Source organism: Agelaius phoeniceus, chromosome 8 (genome assembly GCF_051311805.1).
Source record: "Agelaius phoeniceus isolate bAgePho1 chromosome 8, bAgePho1.hap1, whole genome shotgun sequence".
NCBI lineage: Eukaryota > Metazoa > Chordata > Aves > Passeriformes > Icteridae > Agelaius > Agelaius phoeniceus.
Genome location: NC_135272.1, coordinates 13750201 through 13769956, shown reverse-complemented (window position 1 = coordinate 13769956; position 19756 = coordinate 13750201). Strand labels below are relative to the sequence as shown.

The window sequence follows — 19756 nt, the reverse complement described above, 5'->3', positions numbered from 1 at the left end:
CCCACGCCTGAGGAGACAACCCCAGAGGAGCCAACAACACCACCACCAGAGGAGACAACCCCAGAAGAACCGACAACACCCCCACCAGAGGAGACAACCCCAGAAGAACCGACAACACCCCCACCAGAGGAGACAACCCCAGAAGAACCGACAACTCCAGCACCAGAGGAGACAACTCCAGAGGAACCGACAACACCAGCACCAGAGGAGACAACCCCAGAGGAGCCGACAACACCAGCACCAGAGGAGACAACCCCAGAGGAACCGACAACACCAGCACCAGAGGAGACAACCCCAGAGGAACCGACAACTCCAGCACCAGAGGAGACGACCCCAGAGGAACCAACAACACCAGCACCAGAGGAGACGACCCCAGAGGAACCAACAACACCAGCACCAGAGGAGACAACTCCAGAAGAACCAACAACCCCCACACCAGAGGAGACAACCCCAGAGGAACCAACAACACCAGCACCAGAGGAGACAACCCCAGAAGAACCGACAACCCCCACACCAGAGGAGACAACCCCAGAGGAACCGACAACACCAGCACCAGAGGAGACAACCCCAGAAGAACCGACAACACCAGCACCAGAGGAGACAACTCCAGAGGAACCGACAACACCAGCACCAGAGGAGTCAACCCCAGAAGAACCAACAACACCAGCACCAGAGGAGACAACCCCAGAAGAACCAACAACACCCCCACCAGAGGAGACAACCCCAGAAGAACCAACAACACCAGCACCAGAGGAGACAACTCCAGAGGAACCAACAACACCAGCACCAGAGGAGACAACTCCAGAAGAACCGACAACCCCCACACCAGAGGAGACAACCCCAGAGGAGCCGACAACACCAGCACCAGACGAGACAACCCCAGAGGAGCCGACAACACCAGCACCAGAGGAGACAACCCCAGAAGAACCAACAACACCAACACCAGAGGAGACAACCCCAGAAGAACCGACAACACCAGCACCAGAGGAGACAACTCCAGAAGAACCGACAACCCCCACACCAGAGGAGACAACCCCAGAGGAGCCGACAACACCAGCACCAGAGGAGACAACCCCAGAGGAGCCGACAACTCCAGCACCAGAGGAGACAACCCCAGAGGAACCGACAACTCCAGCACCAGAGGAGACAACCCCAGAGGAACCGACAACTCCAGCACCAGAGGAGACAACCCCAGAGGAGCCGACAACTCCAGCACCAGAGGAGACAACCCCAGAGGAGCCGACAACTCCAGCACCAGAGGAGACAACCCCAGAGGAGCCGACAACTCCAGCACCAGAGGAGACCACCCCAGAGGAGCCGACAACTCCAGCACCAGAGGAGACAACCCCAGAGGAGCCGACAACACCAGCACCAGAGGAGACAACCCCAGAAGAACCGACAACACCAGCACCAGAGGAGACAACTCCAGAAGAACCAACAACACCAGCACCAGAGGAGACAACTCCAGAGGAGCCGACAACTCCAGCACCAGAGGAGACAACTCCAGAGGAACCAACAACACCAGCACCAGAGGAGACAACCCCAGAGGAACCAACAACACCAGCACCAGAGGAGACAACCCCAGAAGAACCAACAACACCAGCACCAGAGGAGACAACTCCAGAGGAACCAACAACACCAGCACCAGAGGAGACAACCCCAGAAGAACCAACAACACCCCCACCAGAGGAGACAACCCCAGAAGAACCAACAACACCAGCACCAGAGGAGACAACTCCAGAGGAACCAACAACACCAGCACCAGAGGAGACAACCCCAGAAGAACCAACAACACCCCCACCAGAGGAGACAACCCCAGAAGAACCAACAACACCAGCACCAGAGGAGACAACCCCAGAGGAGCCAACAACACCAGCACCAGAGGAGACAACCCCAGAGGAACCAACCACACCACCACCAGAGGAGACAACCCCAGAGGAACCAGCAACCCCCACACCAGAGGAGACAACCCCAGAGGAGCCGACAACACCAGCACCAGAGGAGACAACCCCAGAGGAACCAACAACACCAGCACCAGAGGAGACAACCCCAGAGGAGCCAACAACACCACCACCAGAGGAGCCGACAACCCCCCCACCAGAGGAGACAACCCCAGAGGGGCCGACAACACCAGCACCAGAGGAGACGACCCCAGAGGAGCCGACAACACCAGCACCAGAGGAGACGACCCCAGAGGAGCCGACAACACCAGCACCAGAGGAGACGACCCCAGAGGAGCCGACAACACCAGCACCAGAGGAGACGACCCCAGAGGAGCCGACAACACCAGCACCAGAGGAGACGACCCCAGAGGAGCCGACAACACCAGCACCAGAGGAGACGACCCCAGAGGAGCCGACAACACCAGCACCAGAGGAGACAACCCCAGAGGAGCCAACAACACCAGCACCAGAGGAGACGACCCCAGAGGAGCCAACAACACCAGCACCAGAGGAGCCAACAACGCCAGCACCAGAAGAGACAACCCCAGAAGAACCAACCACACCAACACCTGATGAGACAACCCCCCCACCAGAGGAGCCCACAACACCACCACCAGAGGAGCCCACCACCCCCAAACCAGAGGAGACCACCCCAGAGGAGCCAACAACACCAACACCAGAGGAGCCCACCACCCCCAAACCAGAGGAGACAACCCCAGAGGAGCCCACAACCCCAGAGGAACCCACAACTCCTAAACCAGAAGAGTCAACCCCAGAAGAACCAACAACTCCTAAAGCAGAGGAGCCCACAACTCCTAAAGCAGAAGAGACCACCCCAGAGGAGCCCACAACTCCTAAAGCAGAAGAGACCACCCCAGAGGAGCCCACAACTCCTAAAGCAGAGGAGCCCACAACTCCTAAAGCAGAAGAGACCACCCCAGAGGAGCCCACAACTCCTAAAGCAGAAGAGACCACCCCAGGGGAGGCCACAACTCCTAAAGCAGAAGAGACCACCCCAGAGGAGCCCACAACTCCTAAACCAGAGGAGCCCACAACTCCTAAAGCAGAAGAGACCACCCCAGAGGAGCCCACAACTCCTAAAGCAGAGGAGACCACCCCAGAGGAGCCCACAACTCCTAAACCAGAAGAGACCACCCCAGAGGAGCCCACAACCCCAGAGGAGCCCACAACTCCTAAACCAGAAGAGTCAACCCCAGAAGAACCAACAACTCCTAAAGCAGAGGAGCCCACAACTCCTAAAGCAGAAGAGACCACCCCAGAGGAGCCCACAACTCCTAAAGCAGAAGAGACCACCCCAGAGGAGCCCACAACTCCTAAAGCAGAAGAGACCACCCCAGAGGAGCCCACAACGCCTAAAGCAGAGGAGACAACCCCAGAGGAGCCCACAACTCCTAAAGCAGAAGAGCCAACTCCTAAACCAGTAGAAACAACCCCAGGGGAGGCGACAACTCCCAAACCAGAGGAGACAACTCCAGAGGGGCCAACAACTCCTAAACCAGAAAAGACAACCCCAGAGGAGCCAACCACCTTGGCACACTCTCCCACCACCCCCAAACCTGAAGAAACGACCCCAGAGGAGCCAACTACCCCCATAACAGAGGAGACAACCTCAGAGGAGCCAACAATGGCAGACTCTCCTACTACCCCAAAACCTGAAGAAACAACCCCAGAAGAGCCAACCACCAAGGCAGACACTCCCACCACCCCTGAAGCAGAGGATGCTGACTCCCCAACCACCCCTGCAGCCCCCGAGGCCAGTAAAGCCACAGCTTCTCCGAGTAGTGCTGCACCCACAACAGCTGGGAAGGATTCCCCCACAACTGGGGCAGGGACAATGCTTTCAGATACCACAATGGAGATCAAGGAGACAACAACACCAAAGAAAGACAGAACTACTCTTCTTAAAGACATTTTCACAGCTGCAACTGGGAAAGACACAGTTACTGTAGCTATGGTGACAACAGCTAAACCAGGTGATTCTCCTAAAGGTATGGATGATGTTCCAAACGCAGCTCCTATGGCCAAGGAACCTGTCACTGCAGCAGCTGAATCAGAAACAACTTCTACAGACACCAAGACTGCAACAACAGCAGCCACAGCTCCCTTGCCCAGTCACACTGTGCTGGTAACAACCATCGAGGAAGATTCAACTCCTCAGCCCAGTGAGGCTGTAACACCAAAAGAAAAAGAGACAACTACTGACACTGAGCAGGCTGGGCCAGCAGCAGACAAAGAGAGCCCAGGTGCTGCTTGTGTTATTGTGGAGATGACAACAGCCGGTAAAAAAGAGGAAACAACCACTCAAGAAATGGGCACCACACCTGGAAAAGAAATGGAAGATGTCACTGAAAAGGCCCCTGGTACTGCCAAAGAAGAGGTAACTACAGTTACCAAAGAAACCACAACAAGGGATAAAAAGGACACAATAGAAGAAATGTATCTTGTGTCTAATGGGACATCCAAGCCAACAATACATTTCCAGGAGGTCACTGAGGCCTTAGAAGAACCTCATCCAACTGAAGCTGAAACTCTGCCAGGAAAAGAAGAGCCCGAGATAAACAAGCCTTTAATACAAGTTGGGGACCTGCCAATGTTCCCTGGAGAAACACCAGGTAAGTGCATTCCAGCAGGTACAAAAGCATCAGCAGCTGTGGAATTAATTAAATCCTCCAGGTACTTTAGAACACGATCTACAATAATTGGTTTCAGTAATTGGTCCTACTGAAAATTGTTTGCTATAAGTTTCTCCTCCTCCTGCTTGCTATTGTAGAAGATGCAAACAGACAAAAAGTCAAGGAAAAAGATGACAAATTTCTAAATCCCATGAAAAAATTGCTAGAAGTCAGGCTGCATACCCACCCTCCCTCATGGTACCTAACCTGGTATTTTGTAGCCACCAACTAAAAATATCATATAAAAGAGACAAGAAGTCTCTTGCCTTGCTTTCTGCCACAGCCTTTTTCATGCCTTCTCTTTATTTTAATCAGACATAGCCTGCAGGTTCTTGAGCAATTTTTGAATCAGATACTGAAAGATGTTTTGGGGGAAAAAACTAGGGGTTTAGGTGCAAAATACTTGAATTTCAGTCTAAAAGAGATTCATCCTTCCTTTATATTTAACTGCATATATATATATATATTTAACTGAAAGGAAGCATAAATGCTTTTTTTTTAATAACAAGAGGGAAGAGAAGCTGCTAAAGTAGCTTAAAGGAACAATAAAATCCTAAAGCATGTAGCACATAAGGTGTTTGTAGGCATTTGCCTGAATTATAGGTACTTAGGTGGCAACAAGCAAGGACACCCACACCTGGTCACTCGGCACTGCCGGGGCCATAGCACCAGAGCCGACCTTCCTGAGAACACATCCCCAATGAGGAATTAATCCCTGGCCCACCGCCGGGGCCGAGGGGAAAGCTAAGGCGGTTCTTGTGGAACCTTAAACAAACCCACCTGGCTGTGTTTTGCAGGGAGGAACGACGAGAAGGACCTGTGCAGCGGCAAGCCAGCGGACGGCATGGTGGCCCTGCCCAATGGCACCCTGGCCGTCTTCCGAGGTGAGGCTGCTCCGAACATCCTCCACCTGCCTCGGCGTGGCCCCGCTCCTCCTTCACCTTCACCGGCCCCGGCTCTGGCTCTGGCTCCGGCCCTCCTCCTTCCCCCGCACAGCGCCAGAGCTCCTTCCTCACCTGCCCCAGCCTTCTTTCTCCTCCTCTCTCACCTTTCCCCAACCCAATCCTTCACCTTCACCATCACTTCCTCCTCTTCCTCCTTCACCTGCCCCGTCGCTCTTCCTCCTCCCTCACTCGCCCCGGTGCCACTCACCCCTCACGAAACTCTCCCGAGCCGAGTCCGTCCCCTCAGACCCCTCATGGGGCCGGCTCAGCCTCGTCCCCCGGGGGCAGGATGGCGCTGTCCCTCGCTGTCCCCGACGCCCCTCACGCCTGTCCCCCTCTCCAGGCCACTATTATTGGCTGCTAAACGGCCGGAGTCCACCGACCACAAACCCCCGCCGGATCACCGACGGCTGGGGCATCCCCTCGCCCATCGACTCCGTCTTCTCCAGGTGCAACTGCGACGGAAAAACCTTCTTCGTCAAGGTGGGAGTGGTCCCGGCCGGCACGATGGGGCGAGGCTGATGAGGAGCAGCTGGGGAGGCTCAGCTGGGGGAAAAGGAGGTTCAGGGGAACCTTCTGGCTCTGCTCAACTCCCAGACAGGAGGGGACAGCCGAGAGAAGTCGGGCTTTACTCCCAGGGATGAGAGGATGAGAGAAAAGGGCCTTAGGTTGCACCAGGGGAGGTTCAGATTGAATACTGGGGAAAAAGATTGCCTAAAATTATTTCTAGTATGTTTCCCAACCTGAAAAAAAAATGCTAATGAAATATCCATGCCTCATTAAAGCTGTTATGCAGTTACTTCCCTATAAATCACTCAGTCCTGGAATTCAAGCTGCTCGTATATCTATGAAAATTTAAGAGATTTAGAAAGGAAACCCCTTTATTCAGTAACCCTCCCCCCCTTAAAAATTAACTTCTAAAATACTCTAGCCCTACTCAAAGGTTAAAAGGCTGCAGGAGGTACTTAATGAAGTTGTAGTAGTTTTTTTCCCATTTGTCTGCATGTAGGAGTGATTCCAGTCAGATTTACAATGTAGCTATTAAAGTACTAGTAGTGCTTGTTTATGGATTATTCTTCATGTTTGTTTTGCAGTTGAAATAACCAGGAATTAACTTCCTCTAAAGCTCTTTTTTTTTTTCCTTAAATGCTCAGGGTCCCCTGTACTGGCGCTTCACTAATGGCGTTATGGATAATGGCTATCCCAAACCTCTCGCAACTGGATTTGCAGGGCTAAGTGGGAGAATAGTAGCAACCCTCCCTGTGGCAAGATACAACACCAGACCAGAATCTGTTTATTTTATCAAAAGAGGTATGTCTTGTATTCCTGAAGTTCAGGGAACATCAAAAGGTGCTTGAATTGCCTTGATCAGGCATAAAATACTGTTTCTCTTGACCCAAGACCTATTTCTTTCAAACACAGAAACTCAAATGATGCCAGTGTTCCAGGTGCTCAAAAATAGCCTGAAGCTTAAAAAACTTTGTACTAGAACTTGGAGGTCTTTCAGTGCATTTTAAACCAGGTCTGTAAGGGTGAGAATCCAGGAATCCAGCACTGGAGTGGCTGAACATTGCAATAAGTTTTATCTGGTGGTAAAGCTATTTTAGTCTCAAGTTAAGTAGAGAAGGCAAGGCTTTAATCTTGCTAGTTCATAACTATGTGTGGAAATTTCCATCTCCATTTCTGATTTCCTATTTTAAAGTAATTTCCTTATCTTACATGAATGGTGTGTGGGCTGTACAGTTACTACAAGAATGTTGTTATTGATTTCTTTTGTGTGATAGGAATATAATGACATTTTCATACCTAATCAAGTTCGGTGTTTTTTGGGGGGATTTTATTTTTTTAAAACTAACAAAACAAACGTGTGTTGTAGATGGGAACATGCAGCAGTATGTGTACAGACAAGAGCCAGCCAAGAAGTGTCAAAGAAGAGCCCAGGTGACCATCAGATACCCAGCCTTTGTCCCCAGAGTTGTCATCCGGCGGCGCTTCCAGCGCGCTGTGCGAATGCCGACCGTCATCCGCACCGTCAGGATCAACCCCCACCCTTCTGGTAAGGGGACATTAAGGCTCTCTTACACAGGTGCTTTCACCTCTGACACAACATTGTGCTTGGGAGGTTTTAATGGCTGTAGGGGACACAGCTCCTCACGGAGGGTTCCTTTTGCTTGCAGGAGTTCTGCGCAAGGAAGTCCAAATGACAACGTACTGGAGAGGGCTGCCCAAGGTTGTCCACTCAACTCTCTCCATACCCAACCAGAACAAGCCTGATGGCTACGACTACTATGCCTTCTCTTACAGTAAGTAAAACTAAAGCACATCACTATAGACCTCAAAAGGGGGTGGGGAAGAAGCTCCTGTTATCACTTGTAGTACTACTTTCAGCACTGCTAAAAAGTCCCGAGAATTAAAATGCTGCCCATAATCAAGAGATGTTTCTATTAAGAATCAGGACAAGGTGCAGCAATGAAATACAGAGGTTCAAAGCAGCCAGTTGGGGAATGCATTGCCAGGGAGTTCAGCCTTGTAAAGGGACAAACCTTAAATGAAGGATTATGTTAATGATAGACTGAAGTCTTTGGATCACAACACAGCAAGTTTTTCAATGGCTTCTAGGGAACTTTGTTTCTGATAAAACACAAAAAGGAGGGAGATAAACCACTTGACTTAGCTCAAAAAAATTATTTATGATCCTAGATTAGGTAGACTCATTCCCCCAGCCAGGATCCCATTTAAGCATTCCTCAGTTTTCAAAAAACTAAATAGCTCTATGAACAAGCCATACCCAAATACAGGCTATTAAAGTCCCTGTCAGTAAGATCCAATTCCTCATCTTGGAGGAATCAGCCTCACAGGCTCATTCACACTCAGGGACCATGGACTTCCCACTTCTGTGGTGAGTGCAGGATTGTTGTGGATGTAGTTAGTTTGATTTCCAAATTCTTAAGACTATTTCTGTGTTCTAGCAACACAAGAACGTTCTTCCCTGCTCCTGGGACAGATTTAATTATTAGCAATGCCATAAAACTTACTACAACCAAGGACACCTGAAAAATAAAGCTGAGGACAGAAATTTATTGTTGGAGCCTCTCAGCTCCCTATATGCACATGGAACAGTAAATCTGCTATCCAGGCCTAAGTGACATTAAAATGCAGGCTTAAATTTGTGAATTTCTCTCATGAATGAAATGCAGTTTCTGGAATTTAATCCTGACCTCTCTTCCTTTCAGATCGGTACTACAGTTTGGATATTGGCAAAAGAATAGCACGGCCTGTTACTGCTCTTACAGGAAAGACTGTAACCAAAGACTGGTACAACTGTCCCAGCAAGTGATGAACAGCAGAGGAGTTTAAAACAAGATGCCATTTGGATGTCAATGTTTTTTCTAATTTTATTAATAAAAGACATTGAAATATGTGCACACAACTCTAAGTATTAAAATGCTGCTTCAAGCTCTGGCTTCATTACACTAAGCAATCACAGGCAAACTGGCATTTTGTATACACAGCTGGAAGTCCTTTACATTTCATTTAACTAATGTTTCCTCTGTTCAGGCCTCCTCTGCCTCCCATGGCATGAGTTACACCTGTGCAGGGAAAGAAAACAAGTGCATTAGTATAAACCCTTTTCATCAACCATTGCACAGGTGATACTTCATCATTCCCTAAGGAATTGTCAGGGCAGTGGAGTGGTTCCTTTCTGATACAGTTCAAGTTTCCCCTTTCTCCCCCTCAGCCTGGTGACATGTGTACATGTCACCTGTGTCATGCAAAAGGCTGGGGGTGACTTGTGATCCTGAGCCAAAGCAATGAGCAGAGGATTCTTACCTCATCTGAAATCACTTAGTCCCTCCTTCTTGTTATTAAAAAAAATGGTGACAGATGGAAGAAAATCTATCCTAGTCCCACCTCATTTTTTTCCCCTTAAAATACCAGTTAATCTATATTTCAATGCTAATATTGAGTTCTCTACAATGTTAAAATAATGCAAAACAAAACAAAATCCAAAGGTTTTTTTTTAAGTACAGAAGTTGCAAAAATATTTTCTTGCCATGGTTTAACTCCATTACATTGGAAAACCTGTAATACTTCCAATAAAGCTTTTTTCAATGAGTACACATTGATATAACTGGAATCCTTAATGTACCAAATGGAAGCTCCTCTAATGCTAAAACCAGAATTTTCTAAACTGCTGTCCTAACACACTTGTGGAACCTTCCTTTAAAACTTTGAAGATCTAATGCCCTTTACATTCTCTCTACTGATAAGAGCCAGGTGCTATTGCAGAAGGAAGTTTGCCTGTCTGAAACCCGCTCAGCCTAACACACTAAACCCCAACCAGAGCTCAGGGTCACACACCAAACTAGAGGGCAGGGCTGCTGTGTCACTCACTCACTCCCTGGCTGGAGCAGCCAGGAGCACTTACCCCTCTGCCTGTTGAACTGCCGGCCACGCACGCCCGTCCTCAGCGTCGGGGGCTGCAGCCGCACACGGCGCAGGGACTTGGGCTGAGTGCTGCTCGTGTCTGTGGGGAGAGGCAGTGCAGAAAGAAAGGGTGGCTGTGCCTGCCAGCTTCTCATCTTTACATCTTTTGATACGGGTTATGCTTTCTTTACTTTAGAATGATGGAGGTGCCTCCTTATTTCATTGACCTCTAATATAAATAAAAGCTTCAAAACAAATAAGTTGCACTTCTCTTGTTCTCTATACAAGGGGTTAATTGATAACTCAGTAGAGATTAACTTATTGTTGTTTCACAATTTAATTAAAAATATTTTAAAGCTGACATCAAATATGCTAGTGGATAAACCACCAAAGTATCAGTAACATTTGCTCCTTGAAGTGTTATTCTTTTTTTGGCCTACTCCAGTTACTGCAGTCAAAGGAAAGATGATTTACCAAAGAATCTATAAGCATCAAAATATGATCTTGCTCTTACAGAATCTGGGGAGACCTTAGAGCCCCTTCCAGTGACTAAAGGGGCTCCAGGAGAGCTGGAGAGGACTTGGGACAATGGCCTGTAAGGACAGGACAAGAGGGAATGGCTTCCCACTGCCAGAGGGCAGGGTTAGATGGGCTATTGGGAAAGAATTGTTCTCTCTGACAGTGGTAAGGCCCTGGCACAGGGCGCCCAGAGAAGCTGTGGCTGCCCCTGGAAGTGCCCAAGGCCAGGCTGGAACCCAGGTGTCCCTGCCCATGGCAGGGGTGGCACTGCATTGGCTTTAAGATCCCTTCCACCCCAAACTATTCTATGAGTCTGATTCTAAGAGTTTTATCTTATTTTGTATATCCTGGCTACCAGCCACGATGCTGGACAAAGGAATTCCCACTCATAATGAAAAGGTATGAACTATTATTGTGATTATCCTGTACCTGCAGATGAACTTGAAGGAGGATCCTGACTAGTTGAAGGAAGATCTGACTCATCAGATGCCTGAACAGATTCTTCTTCTTGCTGGCTATCGATTTCTAGACCTGCTTCTGAAGTAATGCTAGAAGGGAGGGAGGGGGAGGAGAACCATGTTAGTGTATTTGCATAGTTTCAAAAAGGTCCAGAAAAAAAAAGACTGTCTTGGAACACAAAGATCTAATGAAAATCAAAAGTAAAATATAGCATAAAATGATAAACTGTCCCCTTTTAGATCTTTACTTCACCATACTACAAAATATAGCAATTATTATAAATATTAAAAATTGCACTTGTAAAGCAAATGACAAAATTATTTGTCTTCAAAATTCACTAAGAACTGCTTATTTCAGCCCTGTGCTTCATCTTTTGTACATGCACTGTATTAACTAGGTGAATTAATCATGTATGTGTGCTTTGCACAAGGAGTGATTTTCTGCATTACACAGGAATGCCTTAGTCTTTATTCTACAAATTGATCCTTCAACCCATGCCTTTAATATCAGTATTTGACTACTGCAGAGTGCTCTGCATTCTGAAAAAATAATTTTTTTGGGGTGACTTTTATATTAACTTTGTAAACCCCGAGGAGAAGATCAGCAGAAAACCATTGGTTTTGGATGAAGACTCAGATTGTCCTGCCTCACAGCACTACAAAACGCTGTCTGAGCTGCCCCTGGGTGACCATGAACATGTCAGCAGTGCTAGTGAATCAAACCAGTGGTGCTTTACCCCTCAGACTCTGCCTCTGCGAAGACCTCGTCGGCATCATCGCCGGCGCCGGGCTCGGTGGTGGTGGACAGGCTGCCGGTGGAGGTGGTGACCATGGGCACGGACTGGGACGCGTGCTCCGAGGCGTCGGCCGAGGCACTCTCTGTGAACACCGTCACTGGGGAGCACAGACACCCTCAGGCCCTGCCCACAGAGCCTGTACAGCACAGGCAGCTCGGGGACAGGCTGCCCAGTGCTGCTGAGGAGCGGCAGCACTGCACCGACCGCGGGTAATCATTGCCGGCTTTGCTGTGCAAAAGCACCTGCACCTCTGCAAAATTCCTTGCGCCTCTGCCACTTACCCGGTGCTGCCACTTGTAACGGTGTTGTGGGGACACTACGACCCCCTGATTCCTCCTCGTGGGCAAGGAACAGTGGGGTTTCATACATCCCTAAACCTGCAACACAAAGTTCCAGTGACAATCCATCCAAATGAGTGGCTAAAAAAAGGATTAACCAATGTCTTCCCTCTGGCTATTTGATAAAATCCAGTCACTTGTATTTAAGCAGATTGTTGTCGTTTTGTTTTGACTTACTGCCAGAGCTGATCATAATTTATTGGAAGGTAAAACCTTCATGAAAATATTACTGCCTGTTTTCTTAACTTTCATCCTTGCATTATGCCATTATTTTGCTATGAGCTTTCTTCAGAGAACAGCCTGTGGTCCATGCCGCCAGGGATGCCAGGAAAGGGACTGATTCAGACCAACAACAAACACAACAGCCTGGCCATCTCTGAGCAGATAAGGATATAGCCCAAAGATTTCTTTGCATTTCATGTTTTCCCCTATTGTTTCACTACAGGTAAGCTACAACCAATAGTAAAATTGAAGTTAAAAACCATTCCTTCAATATTTCGTTCAATTTCAAAATCCCAACACAACTATAAATGTAGCAGCTTGAAGATAACACCTTCTCAATTTCTGTTACTCTCTCCTAGTTGACAATTATTTAAGAGTTGCAGGCTTCCACACTTCAACAATTTCCTGAAACACTGTGTGAAGAATTGTGTTTTGTCGAGTGAAAAAGAGAGAATTCAGTCAAAGACCCACAGAAAAGAGAGCCCAGAAGTGCTTTACCTCCTTGTGATGCCAGCTGCCCAAGATCAGAGTGACTGGAGCTGGTTTGTGGCATATCTTCAGGGGGCCCAAATCTGAACCGAGGAACTCCAGCTACCTGGGGGGAACTGGAAAACACAGACTTAAGGAATTCTGCAACTTCCCCAAAGATCGGGGCAGGGGGGAGAACTTTCTGACCAAGAGAACAAATCAAGCATGAGACAAAATGAGCTAATACTGACCATAAAAATCATCTGAGCTACTGCTAAATAAACAGCAATTAGCTCTCAAATTATTAGGAATGCATTCAAAATCAGTACAATACAATAGTTCTGAAGAGAATATTCTTTACTTATCCATTCTATGAACTCTCACAATTTTAAGTGGATTGCTGGACATGTCCAGAATATTCCAAAAACAGAAATGGGAGCAACTTTTCCTATTTTCACTTTCAATATTAATGGGGAGGGAGGAAGAACAAGGAAGGAAATTTGATAGAACTTTTTCGTTTGTTTAATCTCTTCATAAGTCACTGGTTACAATACACGGGAGAATATTCAATTCCTAATCTGCTGATCAGTTATGACACACAAGTCAAACAATAATTACTTATCTGCACATGCAGATATCTATCCTACCTCTGTCCTACTACCTACCATGTTACTTCAATCACAAGTTCATTTAATTTAAATTTATTTTCATTTCACTGAAAAACAGAAAGAAAGAGAATAAAGAATAGAGAAAAGCCTTTTTTTTTCCTTTTTCTTTTCAGATCTACTTACTGAATAGCTTCTGCAAATCCATCTGTACGATGTGGAACTACAAGAGTTGGTGTGCTTGGAACTGTCCTGTCCTCATCATCAAAGAAGTGCTGCTGCTGGAAAAAAAGAGACTGATATGAGAGCCTACAATGTATTTCCAGTTTTTACCAGCTGAGTTAAAGGTTGATTTTTCCACATAGTCCAGCAAAACAAAAGCAGATTTAACTCTAACAAAATTCTTGTCTAATTTCAGACATCTAAAGCTGATGCCTTTGGTCTCACAGAAGGTACTTAGTCTCTTCTCTCACTGAACTTGCATTTGTTCTGCCAAATACAGCTGAATAAAGGGTTCAAAATTAGCTGATGGAGACAGCATAAATTAGTCTTCTTCCTTTACAATGAGGCTGAACTTAGTATTGTTTTTTCCAGCAACACAGACACTGACTGACTCTAAAAATAAGTAAATAAAATCACCTTAGACAAAACCAATTGAGTCTCTTTTGAAGCCTTTTGTTTCCTGGGAGCTTCTAATCTTTGCCTTCCATTAATACACGAATTAACAGGAGCAGGATATTTTCTGCAAGACTACAGAGACCATCCCCTCCCTGAAATCAGCAGCCAGGTTTCTTTAAAAACCAAAGTAACCCCAAGAGTCAGGAATGTTCCCTCAAAGCAGGGCATTAGTAGTAGACTCTGATACACTCACCATTCCACCTATCCCAGGGGTCAGCTGAAGCCCTCGCCCCACCGACTGTCTTCGAGTCATCTGGATTCTCTTTATGGGAAAGAAATGGGGGAAGTTGTGTGAATGTGGTCCTGGAATTCTAACAACCTACAAGTGTTCAGTCAGAGCCAAGGATAGCAGCTAGATGAGTAAGTATGGCAATCATCATGGAATCACAGAATATCCTGAGCTGGAAGGGACCCACAAGGATCATCAAGTCCAATCCCTGCATGAAGGACAGGCCCAAGAAACCCAGGAAGAGCCTGAGAGCATTGTTCAAACACTCTTGGAGCTCTGACAGCCTTGGGGCTGTGACCATTCCCTGGGGAACCTGTTCAGTGCCCCAGCACTCTCTGGGGGACAATGTCTATATTCTGGGCAAGTGACAGTAATCTTCTACTCAAGTCTCTACTGAATATAGAAAACATGCACACAATGTGATCTCAAGCCTCAGCACAAGTTAATGGTAAAGGATCATTTCAGTCAGAGTATTTTTTGAAGAATTCCTGTTGTGTTGTTTTAACTTACAAAATCTACATGTCTTCAACAAGCATAATCATGGGTGATTTTCACTGACTGTGAAAGGTTTAACTTGGAAAATAAATGGCAGCATTCCTTTGCCCCATCTACATTGGGGCAGCTCATAAAAACCCTTCAAATCTGAGCTACAACCTGGCTAAGAAAAGCTTTTTGAGTGGAAATATCATCAGCCACTGACTGACATAGCACTAGCATAATATAATAAGAATTCCAAAATAAAAAGCAGTAAGGCACTGGGGATGGATTTGTATGTTTCCTGTCCAGCCATCATCTGCAGGGTGACTAAACCCCTCTGCTCAGCTACCACTTCTATCATGCTGAACAGCTGGCAACATTTTTCCCAATGGATTTTACTGATAAGAAATCATGCAGCAATTTTTTTTCCCCAAGTCTCCTGAGTCACTGGAGCTGGTCTGTACCTGCACTGGGGGCCCCAGCTCCTGGGGAGGGGCGTGGATGGTGAGCCGGGGGGGCAGAGGGTGCGGGGGCCTCCTTGGGGACTGCGGGGGCCGCGGGCCCTGGCGCTCGGACGATGCCGATGACGGCTGCTGCTCCCGCAGGCTCTCGTGGGCAAACGTGGACTCTGCAGCACTCGTGCTCCCTTCTCCTGCAACACAAATATACAGGGTTTGGAAAACCCTAGGAACCAAGCTGAGTACCTGAAGGCAAATCTTCCAATTCTGCCACTAATTAACTCATTTTTCCCTTGCAAGCCTGGGGACAGCCCAGTGTTGTTATGTAAAAATCACTTGAAGAGGACTTGTGCCAGCTACAACTCCAGCACTGAAACAAAGTGCTAATTATTCAGATGCTGATTTAGAGACCGATTAATCCAGTGAGCCATTAAGTTTCCACAGAAACCAGAGCTTGCAGGATTTTCAAAGGAATTTAGAACAAATGCAGAGAAGATAATTTCAAAGGGATCCACACTGCACGTTAAAATGGCCTCAAGTATTTCACTGATTTTTTAAGTGCAGATTTTAACACATGGAAAATAGCTTCTATATTTCCCTCCCCCTGCCTACACAGACTCTGAAGAAACATGGAATAACTGTACCACTGTTTTGGGAATCTGCTGCCCTCTGGTTGCTTTCAGCTCCTCCCATGCTCTCTTCAGTCTCTGTTCCAGGATCTGTACCATCAGCACCCTAAAATTCCACAGAAACAGAGTGTGACTAAACAAATTATAGGTTGTAAAGAGAATATAAAAGCAGTAGAAAAGTATTCAGGAAGTAAAAAAAGTCAAATATATGACAATCTTAAAAGATTTTTGTATCTACAGCGTTAGATAAATATATTCAACTGTATGAGATTTCAGAAGTTTTGAGTACCTGTGCATATACAAACCTGATGTAGCCACCATCATTTAGTAGCAACAGATAGTGAAATATCCAGCTTTTCAAAAGCCTCACCAGTTTTGCAACTACAGTATTTGCTGCTAGCTCCTGTACTTTGTATTTTCATTCAGCCCTCTTAAACATTCCTAGTTGATTTTTCTTGTGAAAACACCAGTTGTAAAAAATTACCATGACCCAGTATCATCCTTCAACTTTTGGGGATGAATTCATGCCAAGATTTTCTCTTCTAAGCATTCACATTTGTGAATGAGTATTGGTAAACTTCTTTCAACAAAACAGTGAGTATTACAGCACTGATTTGTTGCAAGAAATTTACCAGGCTACAAAAGAAATGTACAAATCTCACCTCAGCATCATCTGCTTCATATCCATCATTGCCATCAGCACTACCAGTTCCTTCATTGCTGTCATCACCTTCATCTCCCATGCCTGTGTCTTCATCGTCATCCTCGTCCTCCTCTTCCTCATCATCATAATCCTGTGATGAGACAATAAAAGAGAGGAAATGCAGAGAGGGGAGTGGAATAGGCTGGATGTGGTGCACAGATCAACACCCACCCAGACACTCCCTCTCTCCCTCTTCAACAGGACAAGGGTAGGAAAGAAGATGGAAAAGTTTGAGGGTTCAGATAAAGGAAGGTAAAAGAAAAATTCAAGGTGAATTAGCAGGTAGCTTTAAGACACTACAAATTCAGGCAACATAAATACAGACCAATTACTCAGTCAAAAATATTTTGATTAAATTAATAATGTCTGGTAAGTTTTCCATCTAAAGAAAGACAAAATTATAAAGGAATTGATATACATACTTCCTGCTCCCCTTCATTTTCTTCATCATCATCATCTTCATCATCACTATCAATTACAATCACATCATCTCTCTTGGACTGGCCATCCTGAGATGAAGAAGTGTTTTGTTGGTCTGATTGAAGGGACCCCAGGTCTATAGGGATAGACTGGGAGGTCTCCTCGCTGTCCTCCATGGCCGCGTACTCCCCCTGTGTCACACCCTGCCAAAGAGCAAAGGCAATCACCAGCACAAACAAAACTCACTGCACCATCATCAACAGCAAGAGAACCAGACTCTGATGCTCACAGGACAGCTATTGCTGTTCCTTAAAAACTGACCAGAGGAGAGGACAAAAGAGAATGTGACAGCTGACTGTCAGTGACTGAACAGTTCAAGTCTAAACTTTAAAACATTTTGAGTGGTTTCCAATGGGAAACCTGAAGGATTCTATTTGAGATTTCACTTCTAAATATACTGAGAGTTTTTGGGGCAGATGGCTATTTCTGCTGAAGATTTTTGCTCTTTAAATATGCTTACTTCTCCAATGGAGTCTTGTGAGTCTTGATTGTATGTTTGTGCCTCCACTTCTCCATCAGTGCTCTCTTCTGCTGTCACTTCCTCCTGGAACAACAAATATTTTTCTCATTTAAAACGTATCATTAGCCCTAAACATGCTTGAGAGTTTTGTTTTTTACTTCTTTAATAAAAATTATCTTTTTCCACAAAGATTATGGGCAACATTTTCTCCTGCTTCCTTAGCAATGCTTTTATCAAAAATCTCACTTCCCTGCCCTAGAGAAATGCAACTTTTGCCCACTAGACCTCAGCATACCTCCATCTTTTCAGGACCAAAGACAAATCAAAGCTTATCATCCTACCTCCAGCCTCCCAGATCCTTAAGTGGCAATGTTCTTACACAATCCTGCCCTTTTTCTCTTATGAACATCCCTCTCGCACAGAGTTAATAAAATATCTTTGGCTTCCTTAACACTGTGAGGTTCTGTCTCCTCAATTTTATCCCTTTTGTTCACAGCACATCTCAAATCCCCCACACCAACAATCACATGCGTCTTCTGTAGGCTTTTCCAGCAACTCTTCCTTGCTTCCCATCTCCTAAATCCCCTGTATTTTTGTCCAGAATTACTGTAGATAAAGACCTTCTGAATGACACTGAAAGAAGTTTTAACTTCTTCCTCCTCAATCCTAGGATACAGCTCTCTCTCCCATCCTACAGGTTAAGATTTACATCATTCAAATTGGTTTAACCTTTGCCTTTTTAGATACCCCAAAATAATTGTTTCCTCCCCAACAGATTAGGAAGTCATTTAAGAATTCACTGATTTGCCCTGAAGTAACACAATTCTTCTTCCCATTCAAATCCTACAAAGATTAAGTAGTAGCACTTTATGTTTGTGCAAACCTCAGGCCCAACTCTCTGCATGATTCTCAGTTTCTTTGAAGTAGGTGCATCCACTGTTTCCTCAGAGATCTGGTCTGAGTTCTCCACAGTGTTGTCCTCCTCCTCCTCTCGGGAGCGTTTAGACAGTGAGGAACTGGGGGTAGCTGAAACTGCAAAGACCGCTCAGTTATTTTCAGAACAACACATGTGTAAACCAGAAATCAAAAGCTTTGGTGTTTTCCTCTGAAGATCACCTCCATGTCTGCACTAAATGACAACAAATCAGAATTGCACTGAACTGTTTCCTAGGCCAGGAAAACATCCACCCCTTGAGTTACAAGTCTTAACCTCTCAGGCCTTTATTCACAACTTAACTGACCCTAAGTATAAGACTCAGAGTACAACCCAAATATTTCTTCCAACATCTTTGCTTTGGACAAGTACACCCAAGATTTTAAAGAGAGTATCAGCTGGAAAAAGAGAACCCCAACAGTTTGCAGAAATGTTTTTTGGGGGAATAAATCTTCTATTTACACTGTGTAGGACAAACAGATGTGCAAGAGTGTATTACAGTGTGTAGCTTTAGAGTACTTGCTATATTTTAAATCCAAGCTTTAGTAGCTTACTCATGGCTCCTAGAATTAACCTTGCTCATAGTGCCATGGAAACAGAGCCAGCAGGGTTTAATGTATTAAACTCCAAAGACAAACACAAAGTTTTATTTTCTTTCTACTTTAAGGAATGCAGTGCCAACAGCATTTCAGAGGCACCATTTCTGACAGCTCAAGAAGGAAGCCTAACTTCAGAAGTTCTTAAAATGTACAGTAAACTAAGGGAGGGGGGAAAAGGCTTGAACTAAAGTGAGGCCTGGTTGGCCAAGGGTCCAACTGGAGCTACCTACAAGGAACTATGGAGCAAGGCAGGCCTACAAAATGATACCAACCTGTGCCAAACACGGCTGTGGATGTGGAGGGCCTCTCTATCTGGGAGCTCTGCACCACCTCCACGATGGCAGGGGCTGGCTCCTGAGCTGCAGGCTCGATCTGAGCGTGGCTTTGCTGGGTGGGCTGCACAAAGGCAGTGGCCTGGGTCTGCTGCTGCACAGTCAGGATGGGCTGGGGCAGAGATGTCTGCACGTTGGGGCTGGTGGAGCGCACGGAGCCGCTGGCACTGCCGAACACCGGGACGTGCTCCACGGGTCCTTCCGACTGCATGGCTGGAAGGCAAACAGCAGCACAGTCAGGGTCTTCATTCATCCAGCACAGCTCACATTCTCCCTCTCAGGATGCCCTGAACAAGCACATTGAGTGTTCTGCAGATGAATTCACGTTATGTACATCTCCGGCTGAGGAAACATGAATTTTG

At 46.3% G+C, this 19756-nt stretch overlaps 1 protein-coding gene across 4 annotated transcripts in view; it reads right to left on the bottom strand.

Annotated features, from left to right (window-relative positions):
• Positions 1-8961: 8961 nt before the first annotated feature.
• Positions 8962-19756, bottom strand: part of TPR (translocated promoter region, nuclear basket protein) — a 33350-nt gene continuing 22555 nt past the window's right edge. The window contains exons 37-51 of one of the 4 annotated variants that reach the window (XM_054638030.2): positions 19335-19607; positions 18413-18561; positions 17530-17613; positions 17012-17212; positions 16549-16680; positions 15902-15992; positions 15264-15451; positions 14287-14355; positions 13602-13711; positions 12841-12947; positions 12064-12159; positions 11723-11879; positions 10957-11075; positions 10010-10108; positions 8962-9170 (exon numbers count right to left, since the gene is read on the bottom strand). In XM_054638030.2, coding sequence (XP_054494005.1) covers positions 9115-9170; positions 10010-10108; positions 10957-11075; positions 11723-11879; positions 12064-12159; positions 12841-12947; positions 13602-13711; positions 14287-14355; positions 15264-15451; positions 15902-15992; positions 16549-16680; positions 17012-17212; positions 17530-17613; positions 18413-18561; positions 19335-19607 — 1931 coding nt within the window. In that variant the 3' untranslated portion in view covers positions 8962-9114. The remainder of the gene's footprint in view (positions 9171-10009; positions 10109-10956; positions 11076-11722; positions 11880-12063; positions 12160-12840; positions 12948-13601; positions 13712-14286; positions 14356-15263; positions 15452-15901; positions 15993-16548; positions 16681-17011; positions 17213-17529; positions 17614-18412; positions 18562-19334; positions 19608-19756) is intronic. The other 3 variants (XM_054638032.2, XM_054638033.2, XM_054638031.2) reach the window with 3 other exon arrangements.